Source organism: Apus apus, chromosome 3 (assembly GCF_020740795.1).
Source record: "Apus apus isolate bApuApu2 chromosome 3, bApuApu2.pri.cur, whole genome shotgun sequence".
NCBI classification, from domain to species: domain Eukaryota; kingdom Metazoa; phylum Chordata; class Aves; order Apodiformes; family Apodidae; genus Apus; species Apus apus.
The window spans coordinates 65,877,482-65,898,980 of record NC_067284.1 but is presented as its reverse complement, the minus strand read 5'-3'; the positions used below and the strand labels follow the sequence as shown (position 1 = coordinate 65,898,980).

Sequence of the window (21,499 nt, the reverse complement as noted above, 5' to 3'; positions counted from 1 at the left end):
AACACTGATTTATATTGACTACCTTTCTTCAGACTGATGTCTCCTCATTAAATATCACATTAGTGGATTGCACAAAGACTCAAATGCTCAGCAACTGCTAATTCAACAGGAAGCAATACTTAAACCACTTACATCTATTGAAAACTAGTTAAGTATTTATGATAAAGGAGGCCTGCATGGTGCTGCCAATACAACCAGCATCCTTTGCAGAACCTTTTCAGGCCTTTGTGGGTGTTCTTCCTTGTGAATGTTGTTTTATGACTGACTTAGTAATGCTCGTGAGTAAAACAGATCTTGGTATGTCTGAATGCTAATGGTTCTTGTTGACAAAACTCAAACTTCAGTCTAGTCCTCTTCCTTAGATTCTGAGAAGAAAGCTATTTAAGAAACTGAAGGACATTGTGAGTAGAAAAATTCAGCACAACAGATCCTGCAAAACTTCCTTCCAATATGCAATAGTGAAGTTAGGAAATAGCACCTCTGGAAGGATACATAGGAGAGGATTGTAAAGGCATTCTTTAAAAAGATTCATATTATGCTCTCACACTTTAACAAGGCATTCTTAGTGAGGCACAACCACTACACAGGGAGACTTCAAAGCCTTTCACAAATTGTATCTAATTAACTTCATCATGCTACAGCAATAAACACATTTTAAAAAATGGAAAAAAGAAACAAGGAATAAGAAATGCTTTGCACAAAATCAAAGAGATCTTTGCACAAGGTCAGAAATTATCTTGATCAAAAACAAGATCACGATTCCAACACAGAACTTCAAGCAGCAAAGCTCTGCACTGAGGCAAGTGGAGCATTCCCACTACTGCCAGAGCCCCTGTGGAATGGCATAGTAAACCAAGGTAGAGATGTCAACACCAAAAAAATAGTATTTGAAACCAGAAAAATATAAGCAAGGTTCCTTATTTCCCTAAGTAGACATTTCTAATCCATACCCTGACATTTTTTTGCACAAAATCCTATGAAACCACAGCAATGGTATGTAGTGTACAAACAACAGAACTTACTTTTCCTGCAAATTCATGCCACCTAAAGAGTTCTAAATGAGCTATTATTCTAGTCACTTACATGTCAGTACTTTAGTTCAGAGGGGGAATCAATTTAGGCTGCTTTACTTTAATGAACTGTGTATTACAGCAGATGTTTCCATCTTTAATTTTTGATGTTAGAAAACAAACTTGGAAGATGTTAGAAAAAGTTCCTCCAATGAACTCTACTGGAGTTACAGTAACTTTATTGCTGCACCAATGATCCACATGGCCATAGGAGGTGCCTCTAAAATGTTTCAGTATTTTTCTGTTCACAGTAAGAGTTCAAGAAAACTAGTATCTTGTCGCCACTTCACATATGGATGCAGTATTTTATCAAATGTTCCCATGGATGGACTTAATTTCTGACAGTGAGCTTTCCTTAAAAAACCCCACAACCTCATGGAATCTTGCAACGAATATCTATCTACCTGGATACATACCATCCTCAAAACGCATTTTACCTATCGCTCAAAGTATTAGTGGATACATTGTGTACAATTTCATAGGTACACTACTTCAAGGTGCTCAGATCTGCATTTTCTTTCAATAAGGATTTCAGAAGGAAGCTTTACCACTTACCTACTACATGATGCTAGAGGCTGAAACTAATCAGCTAGTAAGAGTGTAAGTTGAGTTTGCCCAGCCCTGTCAACAGTGGAGAGGTAGCTGTGTTACACAGTGAACAAAATCAACATGGCAGCTCTGATTCTTTAAACTGGGCTGACAAGAATGATTGAGCAATTTATAATATCTCCTGGCTGGTTTTCAGAAAGGTCCAGGCTCTGATTACTTATTTCAGAGTCCTTTGTACAATTAGTTTGCAGGCAATATCATTTTCTCACTTACTCCTTAATAGAACCGTGCAGCTAGCTGGCTGATAGCATAACAACAGAGTGTATGTAAAACTCCTGCCTGAAGTGCCAGGGGATAATTTGTGTATTCTTTTCAGTAGCATAATGGACTTTTACAGTTTGGCAGTTAAAGGGCTGAGTAATGTAAATTAGTATGACATTTGAAAATAAAAATATATGTCAAATCTTCACTCCCCAAACAGACTGACCTGTGCTATAATAATATAATGGGATTTATGCCATCCGGAGTCTCTTTTCTCTCCTCATGCACTGAGTAGTGTTTATTTTAAGAGTTCATTTTCTCTACTAATTTCTTAAATCTTATTATCTCAGCCAAAAATGGGAAAATACTTCTAACACACTGTGCCTATCAAGAGCAACTGACTCATTAAAGTATGATGCTATTTGATCTTGAGACAGCAGGTGAACTGTTAAAACGTGTGCTGCATAACCAGCTCTCTAGTTTTATATGCTTCAGACTGTCAGAGCTTTACAGATAGCTCAACGGTATGTGGGCCAAGATAACATTTTTTTCATCTCACATATGAGGCTTGGAAGTTACATGAATGAGGTGAAGAGTCATTGTACAATTTTAATGGTACAGGGACTTAGTCGATGGCTTTATAAGCCAGGCAATTTACTACATTTAGTCAAGATTCTTGAGATCATTTTGGCAGTTTCTTGCATGGAAGTGACAGTGACACTCAAGGTAATAGAAGTGAAAACCATGATGAAGAAGAGGCCACTGAAAGCACTGGGCCTTATACCTCGGCATCTTATCCCAAATGAAGCCATTATCATCTAGAAATACAACTTTAGAACCTCACAGACACCAAGAGTGTGAAGCTGGCTCTAGAAATGGGCTCCAGTCTGTGGGACAGACTGAAACAGGGGTCTCTCTTCCAGAAATACTGGTAACACTAGAAGCTGCAGACAGCAACTATTCACAGAAGTTTTATTTACCTTTTCACAATGTGACATTTGATATTGTAAGACTAAGATGTAAAAGGATTGCTATGACCTATTAGAATATGCTCAGAACATCTTTGGGCAAGTAGAAGAATTGAGGAAGACTGAGATAGAGGGAGAATATGTGTTTGGAAAGTGTAGCCATGAGCCACTTACAAAAGCAGGAAGAATGCTGAAGATATCAGTAATTAAATTTTTCCTTTGTGGGAATGTAGGACCAGAATAAAAAAAAATTTAAAATAATTTTAAAAAAGCAAACCAACAATTTATGCTATAATCAGCTCATGGAACTCTATTTCAGTATCTATTTAATTATATTCAATAATGCCCCATTTTTGTCCCGAACCCTCTCTTTGAGCTTCTGTAACCTAATACCTTTTTTCAAAAACTTGCATTTAAAAAGCAAGTGTTCTCATTATTGTTAATAAAGACTACTGCACCATTGGATTTAAGTCTTCCTGCAGTAAAGTTTACCCCCAGGTAACACATTCATACGCTGTTTTCCTGGGTGACAGACCCAGAGGAATACTCCTGCTTGTCTGTGTACTGCCATGCTTGATAACTCTGGAAAACAAAAGGTAGCCAGAATTAGAGTCATAGGTCTTCAGGGAATTAATAAAAGAGAAGTCTTAGAGAGACAGGAGAATTAAGAGTGAATTACAGTATGTTAGGTCACACCTTGATCCAGCCACACAGAATAGTTCCTGTGAAACTGAGGAGAAGTAGGCACAGTTGGAAATAAAGACTAACAGGCTTACTTTGGAAAAGGATAAAGTCCAAGATGGCCTTAAAAATGAGTTTGATACTTGCAGGTCTTAGCAAAGCTGAACTGAAGAAAGTAAAAATATTTTCAGGTTAAAGTTTGTTCTTGCAGATCGTTCTCTACTTTGCAGTCAGAACTCAAATCAATTTAGGTACGAGTAAATATCTTCACAAGCAAAAGTACTCTTATCGATAAGGTTTCAGAAATGCGGTCAGGTTGGAATCAGGTTGGATTTGAACCTAACTGAATCCAGTTTTGGCTGAAAAATCCTTAGGTGGATTCACCTGATACTGTAGATAGCTCTATGAATTATAGATCTATGAATTCTGCTACACGTCATCTGGAGCTGATGAAGCCTAAAGTTGACTCCATTCACAATTTTTCACCTGGATGACTTCAGAAACAATATTGCACACACAGAGTTACAGAACACTTAAAAATCTGGTTCCTAAATCTCTCAAAGATCTTTTAAAATGATAGGACCATGCTTGAAGGATTATGTTTATGTCTCTGTTGGCTTGTGTTGCCTTTTTTGTTACAATAAACTCAGAAGTAGCCCATTTTAAAGTAACTCTACAGCAGTATTTGACAGAGGGACACAGCCAGCCTAAAAGTACATTTGCGGTGAAATCACTATGTTGAGTTGCTTAAAAAAAGCCAGTGCATTATGTGACTGAACTATAATGTACTTAGGATTTCTAAAATATACTTTTGATTTATTTTTCTTTTATTCCTTGAGAGAGGAATGGCAACTTCAAAAAAAACCAACAACAACCATGAATGGAGATTTTAAATGAAAACGGAAAGGTGATGCTAGTTGGGTTGACTGCATAACATTTCTGGATCAGTCTCTAACTTTAGGTAGATAGGTTTCCAGCACTATAAAAATCAGAGTGGTTATCACCATAATTTTCAAATTAGTCTGATATTAGGGAGTGTTCTGTGACACTTTTAAGGGCCCAACCAGCCTTGATTCCCACTGGAGTCAACTTATTTATCTTCAACAGAAATGAAGAGCATTTAAGTCATCTTAAGAGAGAATCAACGCTTTGAAGACACAAATAGAACTGATCCCCTGCCACCTGTCACTGAAGACCTGTCCAAGTCAAAAAGATTGAACCATCTATGTTTTGTCCCTACTAGTATTTTATCTAGGTTGATTTTGATACATCCTACCAAGTTAGCATTGAAAATTGTCATTGTTTGTTTACGAGCACACATAACACTTCAATCTGTAAAGTTGGAAACAAATGAATTTCACATCAATTTTAAAATCTAATTTTAAAAGTTATTGAAACATTAAAATAAATCACTTTCCAGCTGAGACTTCACACATTTCTAGTTTCAAACTAGACAGAGCTTCCTAAGTGGACTGGAAGCTTTCAGAGATGTTTGTAACAAATAGAAATCCAGACCTAATTATAATGGCATTGATATATGCCACTCTACCAGAACTATTTGTAAACCACATCTCTTCCTGAGTATTTCTGATGGGTTCAAAATAACCATACACAAATCAGGATGCTCATTCTTATTCCTTAATAATCTAAATGAAGCATATAATTTATAAGGCTGCAGGCAAGGAGAAATAGTAAAAAAGATAGAATCAACTGTGTACTTCTAAACTCCTCTCTGGTTCTCTGATTTCAGTATATTTCTATTTTATTGTCTCATCTTGTTTGGCTGCCATGGTTACACAATGACATTATGAGAGAATTAAAAACATGTTGGAAGGAATAATAATACTTGCTCATTAGTTTGGTTGGCCCATGGATTTCCCCTCAGTTTCCTGCCCCTTGCAAATACTTCCCAGAGATGTTGTGGAGTCTTCTCTGGAGACTTTCAAGGCCTGTCTGGATGCCCTTCTGAGTGACCTGCCCTAGATTTGGTCCTGCTCTGGCAGGTGAGTTGGACTCAATGATCTCCAGAGGTCCCTCCCAGCCCCTGACATGCTGTGATCCTGTGATCCATAGGCACAGAGAAAACAGGGGAAAAGGGAAGATAACTATCATTGCTTGCTTTAAATATTCTTTGAAAAAATGCTGATGCACAGACGTTCACTTATATAAGGAAGGTGAACGATTTAATCAGGTAATGATGGATTTAGGTGACATTTAGTGTTAGGTTCACTGGAGGGCTGCCATCTTTGCACCAGAGCCAAGGTCCATATACTATTGCACCAAGATGCAAGCCTCCACACCCTATCTTTCTATAAAAAAATCTTAGCTACCAGTAAAGATGCTGAAGAGCCATAAAATCTTAATTAATTTGCTTTCACTTCCTCCACATAAACGACATGTACTATTACAGGAGTCAGCTTTCAGAGATGCAAATTAACCTTTGGAAGCCACTTCTGTCATGTGCAACTTCTAATTGAAGTTTATATTGCCAGTTTTAAATGTCACTTTATCTGAATTTACATAGCTAGTTCTAACTTTCCTGATAAAACTGCCTGATTTAAAAAAAAATTAAAAATAAAATTACTGTAAAATGTTTGTACATTTTCAGATCAAATTGGCTCAGTAATAGGTAGATAACCTAAGAGGGTTGAAAAACCTGAACACTAAAGGGATTAAAAACAACTTTGAGTAACTAAAAAAGGTGAAAAAAGTACCAAGCAGTTTAATCTAGATCCTAGTTTGTGCAGGCTTTGAAGACTGTAGGAACTACATTACTGTGTAACTGTACAGCTGAAGGCTCCTAGGTGATCAGCACAAAATGACACGGCAGACTTGGTCTAGTTCACACAGTGACCAAAAAGACTAGAAGTATTGCCAGGATGAAATATTTCTTGTTTGTGTTAGGCAACAACTCTCAGGGATATAGCTCTTAAAGCACAGAATCATTTTGATTGCAAAAGATCTTGAAGATGATCAAGTCCAACTGTTAACTCAGCACACTGCCAAATCCACCACTAAACTATGTCTTTAAGCACCACAACTATAGCAAGGGTATGATTGCAGGGCTTCTTTCTTCCTATTGTGTTTCCCACCCTAACTATAACCAGAAGATTGCTGTCTCAATACTGTTCATCCAACAATTTTTCCTTAAAAAATAAATGTATAAACAAAACAAAAACAAAAAAAGAAAAAACCCCAAAACAACAAAGCCCAAGAGCTGCAAGGACTACTGAATGCAAAATACTTTAGTTTTTGTGGAGAAAATCCAAACACTGTCCAAGGAAGTAGTCAGTAAGCTCTAACACACTTGCAACAAGTCTTACCAGGAAGGCAACACATGAGTACCTAGGTTTTTCACACTGCCTTTTCATGCTAGTTTCATGAGTCCAAATATGACAGTCCTGAAGATTTGGAAGGAGGGAGAAAGAAAGTTGTCTAGATGCAGGCCATTATTTTGGAGAGATGAAGGCTAAAATAAAACAAAATAAACTGTCCTTGATTCCATAAGTCCTATCATCCTTTCACTGAAAGCAAGAATACTATTTCAATTCACTACCAGAAATGTTTAAGCTACAGGCACTGAGTAATTACATATTATTAATGTAAAATGTGTACTTACTAGTCTTTATGATAACTGAGCAAATACAAATTATGAGAAATGTATTTACACTAAATATTCACTACAAAATACGCAGTAAGTCCAAGTTCTCTGTGCTGAACAAAAGACTTTGCAACCAGCTGACAACCAAAAATTCTTTTTTTCTCTCTCTTTCTTTTAATGAAAGTTTGGAGTTTTCAAGATAATACAGTGAACAGCAAAAACTGTGGAGAGACTGTGAAAATCAATGGACCTGTAACTATTTTTAGATGTTGCTATTTTCTACTACCCCTGATGTTAAGCCAGTTTGGGGGAGATTTGGCTGTGTGTGTGTTTTTGTGAGACATTTGCAATCACCCACCATGTAAATTATCCCTGAAGCAAACTGAGAGCTGCAGCTGAGTGAGTACTAGGCTGAGCAGAGAGAACATCCAGTTCTCACATCCCTTATATGTCACAAAAGGGGGCAGAACATCATTAGGTTCTACTGTGACCTAAGAAGACTCCAATTTTATATATTGAGCTGGTTTTTTTGTGCGTTTTTTATTTATTTATTTTTACAAGAAATTTCTTGTTTCTAATCTTCATCCTAACCTATGCATTTTTTGCCATAGCCCCAAACGTATTTCTGTGCTATGTTAAATATATATATTAAAAAAAGATAGAATGACTCCTCTTTATAATTCAAGGCAGGGTTAGTTTGATTTTCTTTACTTCCAAGAAAATGAGCAGGGATTGCATGAGACAGGAAGAAGAGGAAGAGAAATCTGTCAGCCAGGAAAGGACATTATTTCAAATAAACTGCTGTCATCTGAAAGGGAATGATAAACCTCGTTACCCTTAAAATAGGTGTATTCCCTATGTTTGCCTCCTGTAAGGGGCTACTGGATACTCTGTGTTGCACTTCTGTCTTATGTAAGATGCTGGTGGAACACAGATACTGTGCTAGCTCTCTAAACAAGTTACCCATGGCTTTCACCTACTGAGATTTCAAAAGACTCCTTTGAAATTGAAAGAATGGAAAATCTCCCATTGACTTAGTGGAAAGGACATCAGGCATGACATGAACACAAGATATGCTTCATAATCTAACTTTATCACCCTGCCCTGCTCTGAAGTCAAGGCAGTTTTGCTCATGACTCCAACAACAGTCGCACTTCAGTTCTACAAGTCTCAGCTAATTTAGTAACTCATACATGATAGACAAGAAAGGTTTGCAAAGTCAAACGTTCTTTTTCACTGAATCTAGTCCCATCACAACTAGATTTAAAGTGAGCAATTCTTTGACCAAAGACTTGTTATCCTTATATACACACAGTTACAATATTTGACTCTTGGGGCAGTCTAGTTTACTATCCTGTATTTATAAATTGTTTGGGTTTCATCTGTTTTCCTGTTTTCTTATTTGCAGTTATACAGTAATCAACTTACTTTAAAAAGCAGAGAAAGAATGTGATATGAACCAGAAAGTGAAATGGTACAGGCAAAAAGGACCTCTAGGAGCACTGAAACTAAATATTATCATTTAGAGCAAAAAAACCCACAGGTAAATTATTCTTCAAGAAAGGTTAAGAGCAGAATTTGCCAATTCAAAACATGAGGGGTACCTTCTTCTTATATACTACTTATCACCTACCACAATCCATGACTTGATTCACCAAAGTAAGTAACTTCCATTATTCCAGATGGTATCTGAAAACTCTTAGTAGTTGTGTCAGTTTTGTCAGCACTGAAGATGCTGTCATGACATTACGATGGTAACATACTTCCTATTCTTAGTTTCTTCATTATTGCTTTTCCATTTGATGCCTGGTTTTGCCTTACTGCATATTTTTTTTTTGTCTTCACAGCACTGTCACCTGCTGATGCAGCTAGTGTTCTAACCATACTGAGACTTTTTGCACAGCTGCCAGTTCTAACTTGAGCCACATGGCCAAGTCCAGGTTGCTAATCTGGAGAATGACGTCCCTGTCTTGTGCTTCCATGCCCAGAAACTTGCTGTCTGTGGTGCGGTGTAAAATTGCAGGCTACCAATTACTGCCAGAAGTCAACACTTTGATCAGTTAACATTTCTGCAGCATTTTTTTCATGCTCAAAACCAACTAAAATAATTTTGCATCAATTCAGTTCTGTAGGACAGCTATTACATAGCCACTAAATGTCATTTATAAAAACAGAGGTGCTAACTGAACTTGGTGCTTGAAGTTCGGCTACCACAAGATACAAATTACTTCAGTGGAAACATTTTTTGAGTTTTTCTGAAAATGTCCTTGAAGGTCACATGAAATCACCTACCTCTTTTTTACTTTTTCCAAAGACTTGAAATGAGCATAACATTTCTGCATATGCACTCATTTTACATATAAACCAAAGCCACCAGGAAACTTAACAGGTATGTTTGTTTACTGGTTGCAAACATTGTAACACTCAGCTCCATTAGAACAATTAAAGCCTAATATTTCTTTTTAGTGTCTATACGGCCATCATAAAATGGGTACTTCATCCTAGTAGAAGGCCCAAACCTCCCTGCAGTAAAACAGATGAGAGGAGAATAAAATGGCCATTGCCTCAGCAATGGATAAATTAAAATAACAAACATTATTTTTCCTTATGAATTTTATCTTAAATACAGAAGTACAATTTTTAAGAAAATTTGACCAAATGTTTCAAACCCTGGGTTATGTGAAATTACAAACTGAGACTAACTTCATGCTCCTTATCATAATTCCTTTTCAAAAGGAAAAGTAAACCACCAGATTGCATTGTCTTTCCTGAAAATTCCAGGTGCTCAACATCTATGAAAATCAAGCAGGTTTTATGAAGGAGCTTAAATTTGTAAATAGCAACCTAATTTTAGTTTCTGAAGTTTGAATTTAATTTGATATGACATTATATTCCTGTACAGGCCAAGCTTGGCCTCATGTTCTTTAGATAAAACACCTTCAATTTTATTTTAAAATATGATATCTAAATCAAAGTAGGTTATTTTGTCTCCATTGATTCTGAAGCTATATCAAGGGGTCATGCGAATTATCTCATTCCTACTACTTTATGCCAAAAGATGTGGTGTATTTATAACAGGTTATCAAGAGAAGATTAGTACAAAATACTGGGCAGACACCAAAAGCTCCCAACTCACTCTCCTTAGAATGTGACCTTACAGATATTTGTTGAACCTGTTTAAGGCATTTTGTTCCAATTTTAAATGCACTGTGCTTTAACAAAAATACATGGATCTCTGTAACAAGTAGGGTAGTGGTATAACTAGGAGCAAAACCCAAAAATGATCCCTGTATGTAAACCACAAAGTGTGTTCAAGAGACATCCTTGACAACCTTCAGAAAATAACAGGTTTTCTCTGCAACAAGCATTTATGGGAATCCATGGGAAACTAATACAGAATACAAATCTGAATGTGCACTGGATGGCTGCAGTGTTTTTTCTGTTTTTCATAATCAAAATAAATATGGCAGTGGGCTTAACACAATGGACAGAATTCCCAGAGAAGCCCAAAGTAGCTTTCTAATGAGTAACATCTGTAGGGTCAAACACGATGAAGAATGAAAAGGTACATTCTGAAGTCCTAACAGGATTTAGTCAAGGATTGTATGAGTTCATTTTGTGCAAAAGAAAGAAAAGGAGTTTAAAGAATAACCAACCTTGAATTGTCCTCTTGAAGAAAGCCTTGCAGGCCTCGCAGGAAGCCACTCCATAGTGGTACCCTGACGCAATGTCACCACACACCAAACACAGTCTTTTGGGCATCGAGTTCAGCATATATTCACACTTGGTCTGTGAATCTTCAGCAATGGTACTGGAGCAGTCATCATATCGTTTCCTGACTGGTCCGTTGCCTCCAAGCCCTGTGGCTGAAGGGTAGAGGGGAGGCGAGTCCAGCCCGTTCTGATGTCCATTCATGGTGGAACTGTAGCTCCCGCTGGCGTCTGAGGAGCCACCGGGGCTGTGGTGGTTGATGCTGTCCGTCAGAGAGGCAGGGCTCGACGGTTCCGTCTTGATGTAGGACGAACAGCTAGAATCAATGTGTCGATCTTTGCTTGACATTCTGCAGAGAAGCCTGTAGTGGGGAGAGAGAGAAGAATCTGTGTATTAAAGATAGAGCTCTCTAAGGCTGCTCTGGAAGGGTTAGGGACTGCACATCATTCATTCATTAGTCAATACCTCTTGTTCTACATAAAGGTAATCAGCATAAGGGCATGACAGAGCTTTGTCAAAGCTCCAGACAGGCAGTAAACAAAAACTTCAAAGAGACCAAATCCGTCTGTTGCTCCCTCCACCTGCCCTCTAGGCTATGTGTCAACTTCACATCAACTCTAAATTCTGAACTTGTCATCTAGTGAATCAAAAAATTAAAAATATACTATTAGATGGCTTAGTTATTAAAGGTCTTCCTTTTTCCCTGGGCAACTTCTCTGCATAAATTCCACCATTACCAGGAACATGTATTTCCAAGTCTGACCACATAAATATTCTGCACTGTAAATAATATTTGTCAAAACACATATCCATCATCTATTGATCTGATCCCAGGATTGAAAAGCAAGTCTCCCACCGTCTTTTTTTTAAAAATTAATGTTGTTTTATTATAGATACAGCTATTTAGTAACCGAGTAGATCAAGTGGGAACTCTAACAAATAATTAAGGCTGGACTCCATTTTTACAAAATTTAAGTGAAATGATTCATCAGCTCTGTCTGCAACTACTTTCTAGCCATTATCCTCAGACTAACCAGTAATAACTATGCCACTATCCCATATATCTGCAGCTCTATAGTATTTGACATTTTGTGTGTTCTATTCTTGGATTAAAAAAAAAAATACATTAGAGGAAATTTTACATAGAAGTTTTGTGTTTCAGAACGTGAGATTCTGTCTTCTCAGTTCTCACATTTTCAGAATTAAGCATCTGAAATAAATCCACATAACATTTGATCTGACAAATTAGCGCTTTCTACAGGAAGAAAAACATCTAGTCTATTCCATCCTCAAGTTTTTTACTATTTTTAAACATACTTTCAGGAGAACAAGGAACAAAAATAATAATTAGAAAGCTCTGAATCAGATCCTATCTTCATTTTCTACAGCTGTGATTATGAGACCACAGTAATAAATGGGCTACCCAGCATTTTCCTCATGGTACTCTCTGAAGCTGCCAAAGTATAGATGACAGTTATGAACATTTCTCTAGAAACATTTTCAGCATAAATGCAACTACTTGGAACTATAGATTCACATTTTCAAAGCAAAGAAATTAGTCCAGATAATTTGACCGACTTAACATTCTAATAATAATTTTGGAGATCATGTCTTCACTTTCTTGCCTTTTCATGTTGAAAATAATAAATCAATTTCTACTTCAAGATCTGGAATTAAATTCAGCAATGGAAAACAGACATAAATCCAGAGAGTTAGCTTCCTTTCCAATGACGGTAACTGAGATCAAAGCCTGACCTTCATTAAAAATATCTGCTTAGGATGAGATTTACCCTAACATCGGTGTCCACAGATCTTATTTTGGTCCTTTCAATTGCTGTGATTTTTACTGTAAAATTGTATTGAAAACAAATGACACAAATTTGGAAAACAACCAGATTGATGTATAGAAATGTTACACTCCAAACTTCAAATCAGTACTTCTTTGGGGAGGAGGTAAGAGCAAGCTATCTGGTGTCAGCAAATAAACCAAGGAAATGGGAAGGTTAAAGCCATGAAAATATCTTATTACATTGGACCACCTGCTTGTGTTGTCCCTTCCTAAAGAACTGGAGGGGGTGAAATCCCCTTGCCAGCCTGCAGTAGCGCGTGTCTTTTTTTCTGCATCTGCTGCCTTGTAGCCGTCACTGTTAATGAGTGCTGTAATTAATAGATAGCTCTCTCTTTCTCTCTACTTGCACTCTGGGCTAAGCACTTTTCTCAAGTCAACGTCTGAAAGAAAGCGGGTCGGCACTGACTTACAGCAGCTCTGTGAATTCCTTTTAATTTAGAGCACTTACACCACCACTCCACTTATTACCTTATAATTACTGGACTGCTCTCACATACATTATGATCTTAGACTAGAGCTGGAAGTTATTAGGGTACTAAAACATGGTGTCTCTCTGTCTCTCTCTCCCTTTCTTTGACGCTGAATTTTATACAGCTACAATTAAAAATACCAATTAACTTCCACATTCTATCAACCTATTTTTTTACATTATTTTTCTATATAGTAAGGTTCCTTTATTGACTAAACAGGTACTTTTTCACATTCCTGCTGCTGAGATTCTACATATCAAGTCTCAAAATTCAGCAATAGGAGTTACTGCCTACAGTGTCATAACCAGTTTGATGGCACGCCCTTGTCTAAGACTCCCACTGCTGATTTTTTTTTCTAATTTGTGCAATAATGAGCTCGAATGTCACCTTTCTCAGAAAAATCATTTGCAATTAATTAGCTGTCCAACTGCATGCATGTTGACTTAGCCAGTGCAAAAGTGGGTATCTCCCACTCCAAGCGGTCAGAACCAAATTATACCCTCAGTTCTACATGCATTAAAATCTGATCACTAGTGTTGCTTAGGCAAAAGCCAGTCTGATGATGCTTCTGAAGTAGCAGGTTCTGGTACTAACCGAGATAAAGCTGCTTTTGGCTAAAGCTTAAACAGTACAGACTGGAATGGTGCATGCTGGCAAAGCACAAATGCAGTTAAAATGTTAACCATTCCAAGGAAAAGTGAAAACAACAGCACCTGACTCTGATAGCAAAAACTTTCTCAATACCCTGCAGAAGGTGAACCAGAGACAAGGCTGGGTACTAGCTGTGGGTGGGCAAGAGACACTGCTTTCACTCCTTCATTGCTGTACCACATGTGAACCAAATTAGTTCAAGAGTCATCTTATATGGATGGCAGGTGGGACCCCCATCAAATTATCATGCTGAACATTTGGAATAATGCCTACGCTAGATCTCTGTAAAATCCCTCCCTCAGTTCCCTCCTAATTACTACTTAGCTCGTTATACTGAAGAATTCCTAGACACCATTGTGTTATAGTCTAAAACTAGAGTTGGAGTTTAATTCTCTCTTCCTCTGTGTCTGAAATTCTACAGCTCTATTATTCAAGCCTGAAATATTCACAACTATCTATAAATTCAATTGTCAGCTGGTGGGTTTTATTCTAGACCTCACTTCAATCTAAAATTAGAGGCACTAAAATTCACATTAAGTCTAAGAGGAATGTAGTGAATAATACTTTATTTCAAAAGAACACCTTTTTGTCAGAAAGAGCTATTTTCAAGATGATGGCTTTATCTGCATTCAAAGAGAATAAGCCCAATTCCACATTGTGCTGTTAATGCAAAATTTTTAGGTCACATTGGATTAATAAAAATCTAAATTTAGTTAAGGTTTATGAATAGAAATAACACATGTCATATAAAAATGTACAGTATTTATTTTAAAGCCTTGGTGGGATTGTTTTTTTTTCTATACTAGATTTTAGTATACTCAAATAAACTGCAACTCCATTTGCGGTAGACTGTTCTCAGGTAAGTTTTCTAGAAAGTGGTAGCTCTCAGGTAAGCTTTCCTTTCAGAAACTATAGGGAAAGTAACTAATCATCTCCAGAAACATTTCCATGCCCATATACAAGAGAAACCACAAACAGTGCTGCAAGCCTCAATAATATGCAATATACAGTATTAGTCTTCACATCTCTACTGAATTTACTTCACAGCTTCTTTGTTTAAGACCTGAAGCCAGTCACTGCTGGCAGAAAGACAGAATGACAGAGCACTTCAAAATCCAACTCCTGCTTTAAAATGGTCTTAAACAATAGCGGGTACATTGTAATGCCATGTGCTCATGAAAGGTTGAATATATTAAGAATTTATTAATGCAATCACATTCATATTTCCATCTACCTGCCACATTACTAATGATATTGACAGTGCTGACACTGGCTAAATCAGTATCAATATGCAAGTAGACTGCAAAAATTAACTGCATCTGATTATAGTATATAGCCTTAAAAAAATAGTCTTCCCATTCAAGCCACTGGGAGCTTTTTATATTCTAACCATACATGCAGTCGGTTCAGACAGTTAGTTTTCCCTCTTCTCACTTACTATCGACACCTAAAGGATGTCAAAAGAATATACCAATATTTCACAATCTGCAAACACATCTCATGATCACTTTTTAAGTATTAAAAGCTCTGCATGTAGCATCATTTGCTACTTCAGAGCTGCGATGGTGGTTTCAATGAGAGTAATAATTATTCACAATAATTACAGTGACCACTTTTATTACAGACCAACAAAAAAGTCCACTTCTACCTGCACATTAAGTTTTTTTCTTTTCTTGAAAAGAGAATCACCTTATTTCCATAAATGTCAGAATAGGTTGTTATCAGTTGACATTTTTTAATGACAGCTGCTACGTGGGAGCATGAGCAAGGTGGCTGTTATCATGCACACGTAAGTACTTTTTACGCCAACAGTGCAATCCATCTCATTTTCCTCCAATACATTCCTCTAACTCACATGGATGTCAACCAGAAAGGTTTTAACTTGTTATCCTCATACTTCAGTGGTGAAAACTGCATGAAAAATGCATGGAAGAAATTCTTGGTCTATGTGAAGTCTGTAGCAGTCAGGAATGGAAGCCAGCTCCTTGCTTTGACTGTAAAAGACCACATTTCCTCTCAAATACTGTGCTTACTTTCAGTATCATTTCACAGGTCCACACCAAAATCCGTATACAGAAAACAGTGAAACATGTTCCAGTGATTTCCCATACTCTGATTCTCTGAATGTAAGAGGGGAAAAAAACATTTGTGTAGAAAGAAAAGAAAATGTTTCTTCTTGCACTGATGCCCATGACAACACCTCAAGACTTTCATCCAGTTCTGTTAAAGAGCTGAGTAACAATTTCAGCCTAGCTGCTTTATATTGAGCATTTTTTTCTGCTTCAGCTAATTGCACTCTAGTAAAGTGGCAAAATGTGAATCACTTAGTAGGAAAATGGGCACCAGCTGCTATTGTCAAAGAATGGAGATGCGGAAGAAAAGGAAAGTGACTGAATGAAGTGTCATGTCAGAAATCAACGGTGCAACGTGTGATTTGAGAAAACATGACTACTTTACAGAGACAGGGTGTCATTATGGCATCACAGTAATATGATGCTTTGACAACTGCTGGGTCTAACATATCATCATTGCATTAAGGTGCACTGGCTTAGTTGGGGGAAGGAAAATAAAGGATTTCTTCTTTTAATAAGAAATATCATAAGGCCCACTTGGTTAACCTAGTGGATGAGTTCATTGATTGCAAGGTATTGCTAATTTTGTCCCATGCACACACAAGCAAAACTGTTATTACACATTGGGTCTTTAGTAATGAGCACACATCTACAATTGTATCTGGGTTTTTTGTTTGGGATTTTTTTAAAAAACAAATGTTGAATGTTTCATTGTCTTTCTTGTAAATTCTTCTTTCTTTTATACTTTCTCGAAATCTTCCCCACTTCACCTTAGTCAGGGAAAGCAAAGCAAGCTGATGACTTCTTCCAGAGCAGCTGTCATAACCACTAGCAGCTGGAACATAAGAAGTAATTCTGGAAGCCATCATGTTGTTACCAGCAGTGGCCTGAGTTAGCTGATGATTGCTGACAGAGGATCCAGCTTCCCAAACAGTTATTATTGCTCTGTATGCAATCTACCAAGCTCTGCCAAAGCGCTTCCTACACACAAAGCAGTTGAAGAGGACACTACTAGATGGTCATTTTTAGTTTAACAAAACAAGCCATTATCTAAGTCCCTTTACATTTGCACCTAATCTGACAGGTTGCAGTTAGTTTGTTTTCTGTGCTGCTTTTGAAAAGCCATTTTTTCAAGTGGCTGACTTGCATCTACTGCAGACCCTTCAAATCGAGGGGGAATTATTTTAACCTCCCCTACCTCGCCTCCAGTATATAAATATTCATAATTCCTTCCCTTTCTATTTCATGTTGATTCCCTGTGCTTCCTGGTTGATAAACTTTGTTAACGAGAAGGAAATTATGCTGAGATACCCCAATGTGTTGCAAATTATCACTGTTGACAGCTTCTACATTTAAGGATTACATCTGATGCAACAATGCATACTAGTGTCATTTATCTTTAGCTCATTTCCTTGGACCTATTTCAACTGAGGGTGAGCATCTCTTGTTTATAGCTCTAAATACCGTAAGTAAGCAACTAGCAAATCAATAAAACTGTTAAATGCATAATAATACTGTGTAATTACTTACATGATGTTTTGCATAATTAACTGTCTGAGGTGTTCCTTGATATAATAGATACTCAGGGTATGAAATAACCTATACGCCTACAAAACACACCTTGTTTATATGAACAGAAATTATGATTCAAACTCTCATTCTAATAATCCAAATCAGGCTTTGGCACTATATGACAGAAAGACTTTCTTTCCTGCCAAGTCTAAATCAATTCTTATAGCATTACTTCATAACTAACGTGATATTTCACTGATGATGACTATTACCCTGATTACTTGGAAGTAATGTAGTAATAGCAAAAATACACTTAGATTAAACAAACTACTGCTATTTAATCAATATTATTGAGACAAACTAAGTGTTTTAATAAGTCTGTGTAGATGCACTAATGCTGGTTTAATTAAATGTCTCCTTAGACATGCACAAACTCTGCAGTGTACAGATCCTATGGTTTGACAGACCATAACGTTGCTCTTCTGAATTTAAAACCTGAAGCTCTTATAGCTAACAGAAGTTCAGTCTTTTCAGACTGCAAATTTATTATTCTTTACATTAGGTATTCTTTTGGGGAAAAAAGTCAACAGGGAAGAATACTCAAAAATAGGCACTTTTGAGACAAAACACCAGACATCTAAAGAGGTTCCAGCCCTCGGCAACATAGTCATCCAGAGCACACAATGTATGTCACGGCAACATAGTTACAAAAACAAACCAACCAACCTCCAACTGAAAGGCAAAAAATAAAGCTGATGTAAAAATCACAAAACTGACCTTTATTTTTGCATGTGTATATGCTACTAGCTGTTCTATTCACCAGTAGGCCGTCACCACAGCAAGTTTCCCACAGAAACGATTCGCCTACTTCTACAGATTTCATGTATTTCAAGTAGAAAAAGATACTTTTTTGTACGCTCTGATAATTCAGCTTTGAAATACTAAAAAAAAAGCAAACACTAAAGAGAAGGCAATGGAAGAAGTACATGGCACATCAAATGAAAATCATTCTGACATGCCTGAAAGTTATACATAATTGTACAATTTTGTATTTTGTGTAGATATTACAGTCCTGATACAACTTCAACCTCAGTAAATACTTCATGCTCCTACTTAATTTTTAGGTTTCTCTTTGTCTCCTGTGTTTCTAAGAGTTTTACACAGTTAGAACATGGCTACTGTTTGAAGCTACAATCACACCACTAGAAAACCTTAGAGTAACCTCTCATTTACTGGCTTCTAGCCTAATGGTACTTCTTTTTTGTTGCTACAATACGTAACATTCCTCAAACTAGTCAGCTCTGCAGTGAGAGAAATCTAGAGACGCTGCACAAACTCACACTAGGAGACTCCTAGGCTCAGTTTCAACCAAATGGCTGATGTGACTACTAGAATGATGGCCAAGCCCCATTATATGAAAATCACTATACCGGTAAGGAAGCATAAAATTTTATTTCTGTTTTCAAACTGCTAACTAACACTTTCAATTCACATCAAATGTTAGAAGACAGCAAAACCTCTGGTTAAGAAGTTAGATATTTTTCTGTGATGGAACACATTTTGCATGTGGTTATACTGCAGTGGTATCAGGTGGACTCCATCTGATGTCTCTGTCCCCCACACAGTAAAGTGTCAGGAGACATCTAATTATCAATTGTGAGGATTCTTTTTTATTAAGAGAAGTCAACTGGAACAGCAAAAGAAAATAAAATGCTACATTCAGATACACGAAGAGAGAAAAATACAAACTACAAAAATACGTAAAGATTTATTCAAGAACATAACAGGCTTTCTAAAGAGGGATTATTTTGAAGTGATTACAGCATCAAAAGCATTACTTGCACCAGTCAGAAAGCCAGTACTAGAGATCAGAGACATGGCTGTCATTCATCACTTTCCAAAAGGAAAAGAAGACAAAAGAATGCCCCCAGTCTCAAGACTGAGTCGAAGTTTGCATCAGCAGATTTTTCAGAATTTCTAGCTGAGATTTGCTTCTACTGCTGAAAGGCAGAGTGTAGGTGTGTGCACACCATGTACCGGTCTCCCCACCCAGCTCTGTCACTGATCTGCAGATTTACAACAAAATAAATATAAATTGCCAGCCAAGCTCCGTGAAACTGGAGAAGCAATTAGAAAGTACATACCAGAAATAGTATCAGTGAGCATCTTAAAAAACTCAAGCCTAGAACTTCTAAAGCAAGTGGTCCTTCTCCCACCCCTTCACTCAGCTGGCTCCTGAACGCACCCTGTCCTCCCAATGACATGCCATCAGTTTTAAATCCCCCCTACACATACATGCATGCACAAGCAACCAAAAAGCTACGTGGTGAGTTGGAAAATGACGTTTTCCTGCAATCAGTGTTTAAGTGAATGTTTGTCCCAGTGTGTTACACCATGCTGTCAGCTAGCAGCAGGGAGTCGTTGAGTTGTTACTACATTTGATTTGACTGCCAGTAGGAAGCTTTATTTCTACCAACTGTTAGTTGCCAGCTCTAAGAATCATCTCTTACTTTGAGAGGTTTTGGGGGTTTTGTTTGGGTTTTTTTTAGATTTAGTCCATTATTTTTCACTCTACAGACTTTTAGTGTATGACAGAAGCATCTCTGCATTTCCACGCACCACAGAAGTCTCTTAACTTGTTGCCTCAAATGCAAAAAAGTAATTCTATTAAGGCAACTGTAAGTTGATCCCAACATACATCAGAAAAGTGATTTTTATACCTGGACACCTGTATAAGAGGTGCAAAGATTAATATTTGCATAAGCAAACTGAAGCAGGGGAATTTTATTCTGATCTGGAGACTGGAGAGACAGGTATTGAGAGATAACCCGGGTGGATTTTCCTTCTAAGAAGTGTGTTTGCTATCCAGATCGTTAGAGGCTTCCCAGATTTCTTAGTAGGGCTTTTTATTTTCTTGTTTATTATTCAATGTATATCCTGGAAACATTTCTCCTCTGTCAAAAAAGATCCTATAACTTTAACAGTTGTTTACAATGCCTTCTCATCCTACACAATAATGATGATTTTGATAATTAGGATCTAATTATAATGGATCTGACAACAACTTCCAACAACAAAAAGCTTCTTTAGAAAAATGAAAGCATATGCCTGAATAGAGCAGGGAGATGGGGTAGGGGAGAGAAATACATTCCTATGAGACAGCCTGAGAACTGAGCCTGAATGGAGAAGTAATTAACACTAAAGAGCTACAACTGTAATTAAAGAAAATTTCATTAAAGGGAGGCAGGTGATTCCACTTTCCTAAATATGACAAGGTGCTGTATAAAAATAATATAGCAGTCAGTTTCAGTGAGTGAAGCAGGAAAGCCATGTCTTTAACCAGATCAAATCCTCAAAATTGGCTGTCAAGACTGGATTGTTGTGATTTATACTCGTCTATCAAGCGCATGAAAGAGAGAGACAGGAGAGGAAAAGAGGCAAGCTGCTGTCGCTTCCATTCGCAAAGCACCTTTAATTTCCACAGCACCATCTGTTACCAAATCTAATTCACATTCCCTCTTAATCTGGTTTAGTTCTGTAATACTAATTCTTCCACTACTCTTATGAACAGTGCTCTCAAGGAAAAGCTTTGGTTCTGGGTTGGTAAAAATTTTAGTATTATACAGTTAAGGTTCTGGTGAAGCATGCTGCCCATTAAAATGCACTCCTAGTAAAGGATTTGTTTCCAGTCAGTGCGGAGATACAGAATTCATGTTTGAAAAAAGTAATTGAGGGAAGAGGGGAGAAGAAAATAACAGAAGAAAAAACAACCCCACAGCTGATGATAGAAAAGTAGGCTGTGGACATGAAAGCAGAGGTTGTCATAAAACACAATTGTTGTCAAGTTTAGTCACTTTCACTACTGGCTATAAAATCACTTTGTCACGGTCTCATATTGAAAGCCTGAAACTGTATTTTTTCTAAGGAAATTAAAAAGAGTGAAATGTAAGATTCTATGACAGAGAAAATATTTATTTCAAATTATGAGATGCAAGTGTCCATAAGAAACCAAAAAGGTAGGGCTAAAATTGAAAGTGGTTTAAAACACTCAGTCTCCTGAGTGTCAGCATTTGATCAAGTGCCACAGTCTTACTTTTAGCTGTG

The 21,499-nt window shown here is 37.2% G+C and overlaps 1 protein-coding gene across 33 annotated transcripts in view; it reads right to left on the bottom strand.

The window, feature by feature from the left end:
• Positions 1-21,499, bottom strand: part of ESRRG (estrogen related receptor gamma) — a 406,125-nt gene that overhangs the window by 120,043 nt on the left and 264,583 nt on the right. For all 33 annotated transcript variants that reach the window (XM_051615738.1, XM_051615710.1, XM_051615725.1 and 30 more), the window contains one exon: positions 10,787-11,202. In XM_051615738.1, the coding sequence (XP_051471698.1) occupies positions 10,787-11,189 (403 nt within the window). In that variant the 5' untranslated portion in view covers positions 11,190-11,202. The remainder of the gene's footprint in view (positions 1-10,786; positions 11,203-21,499) is intronic.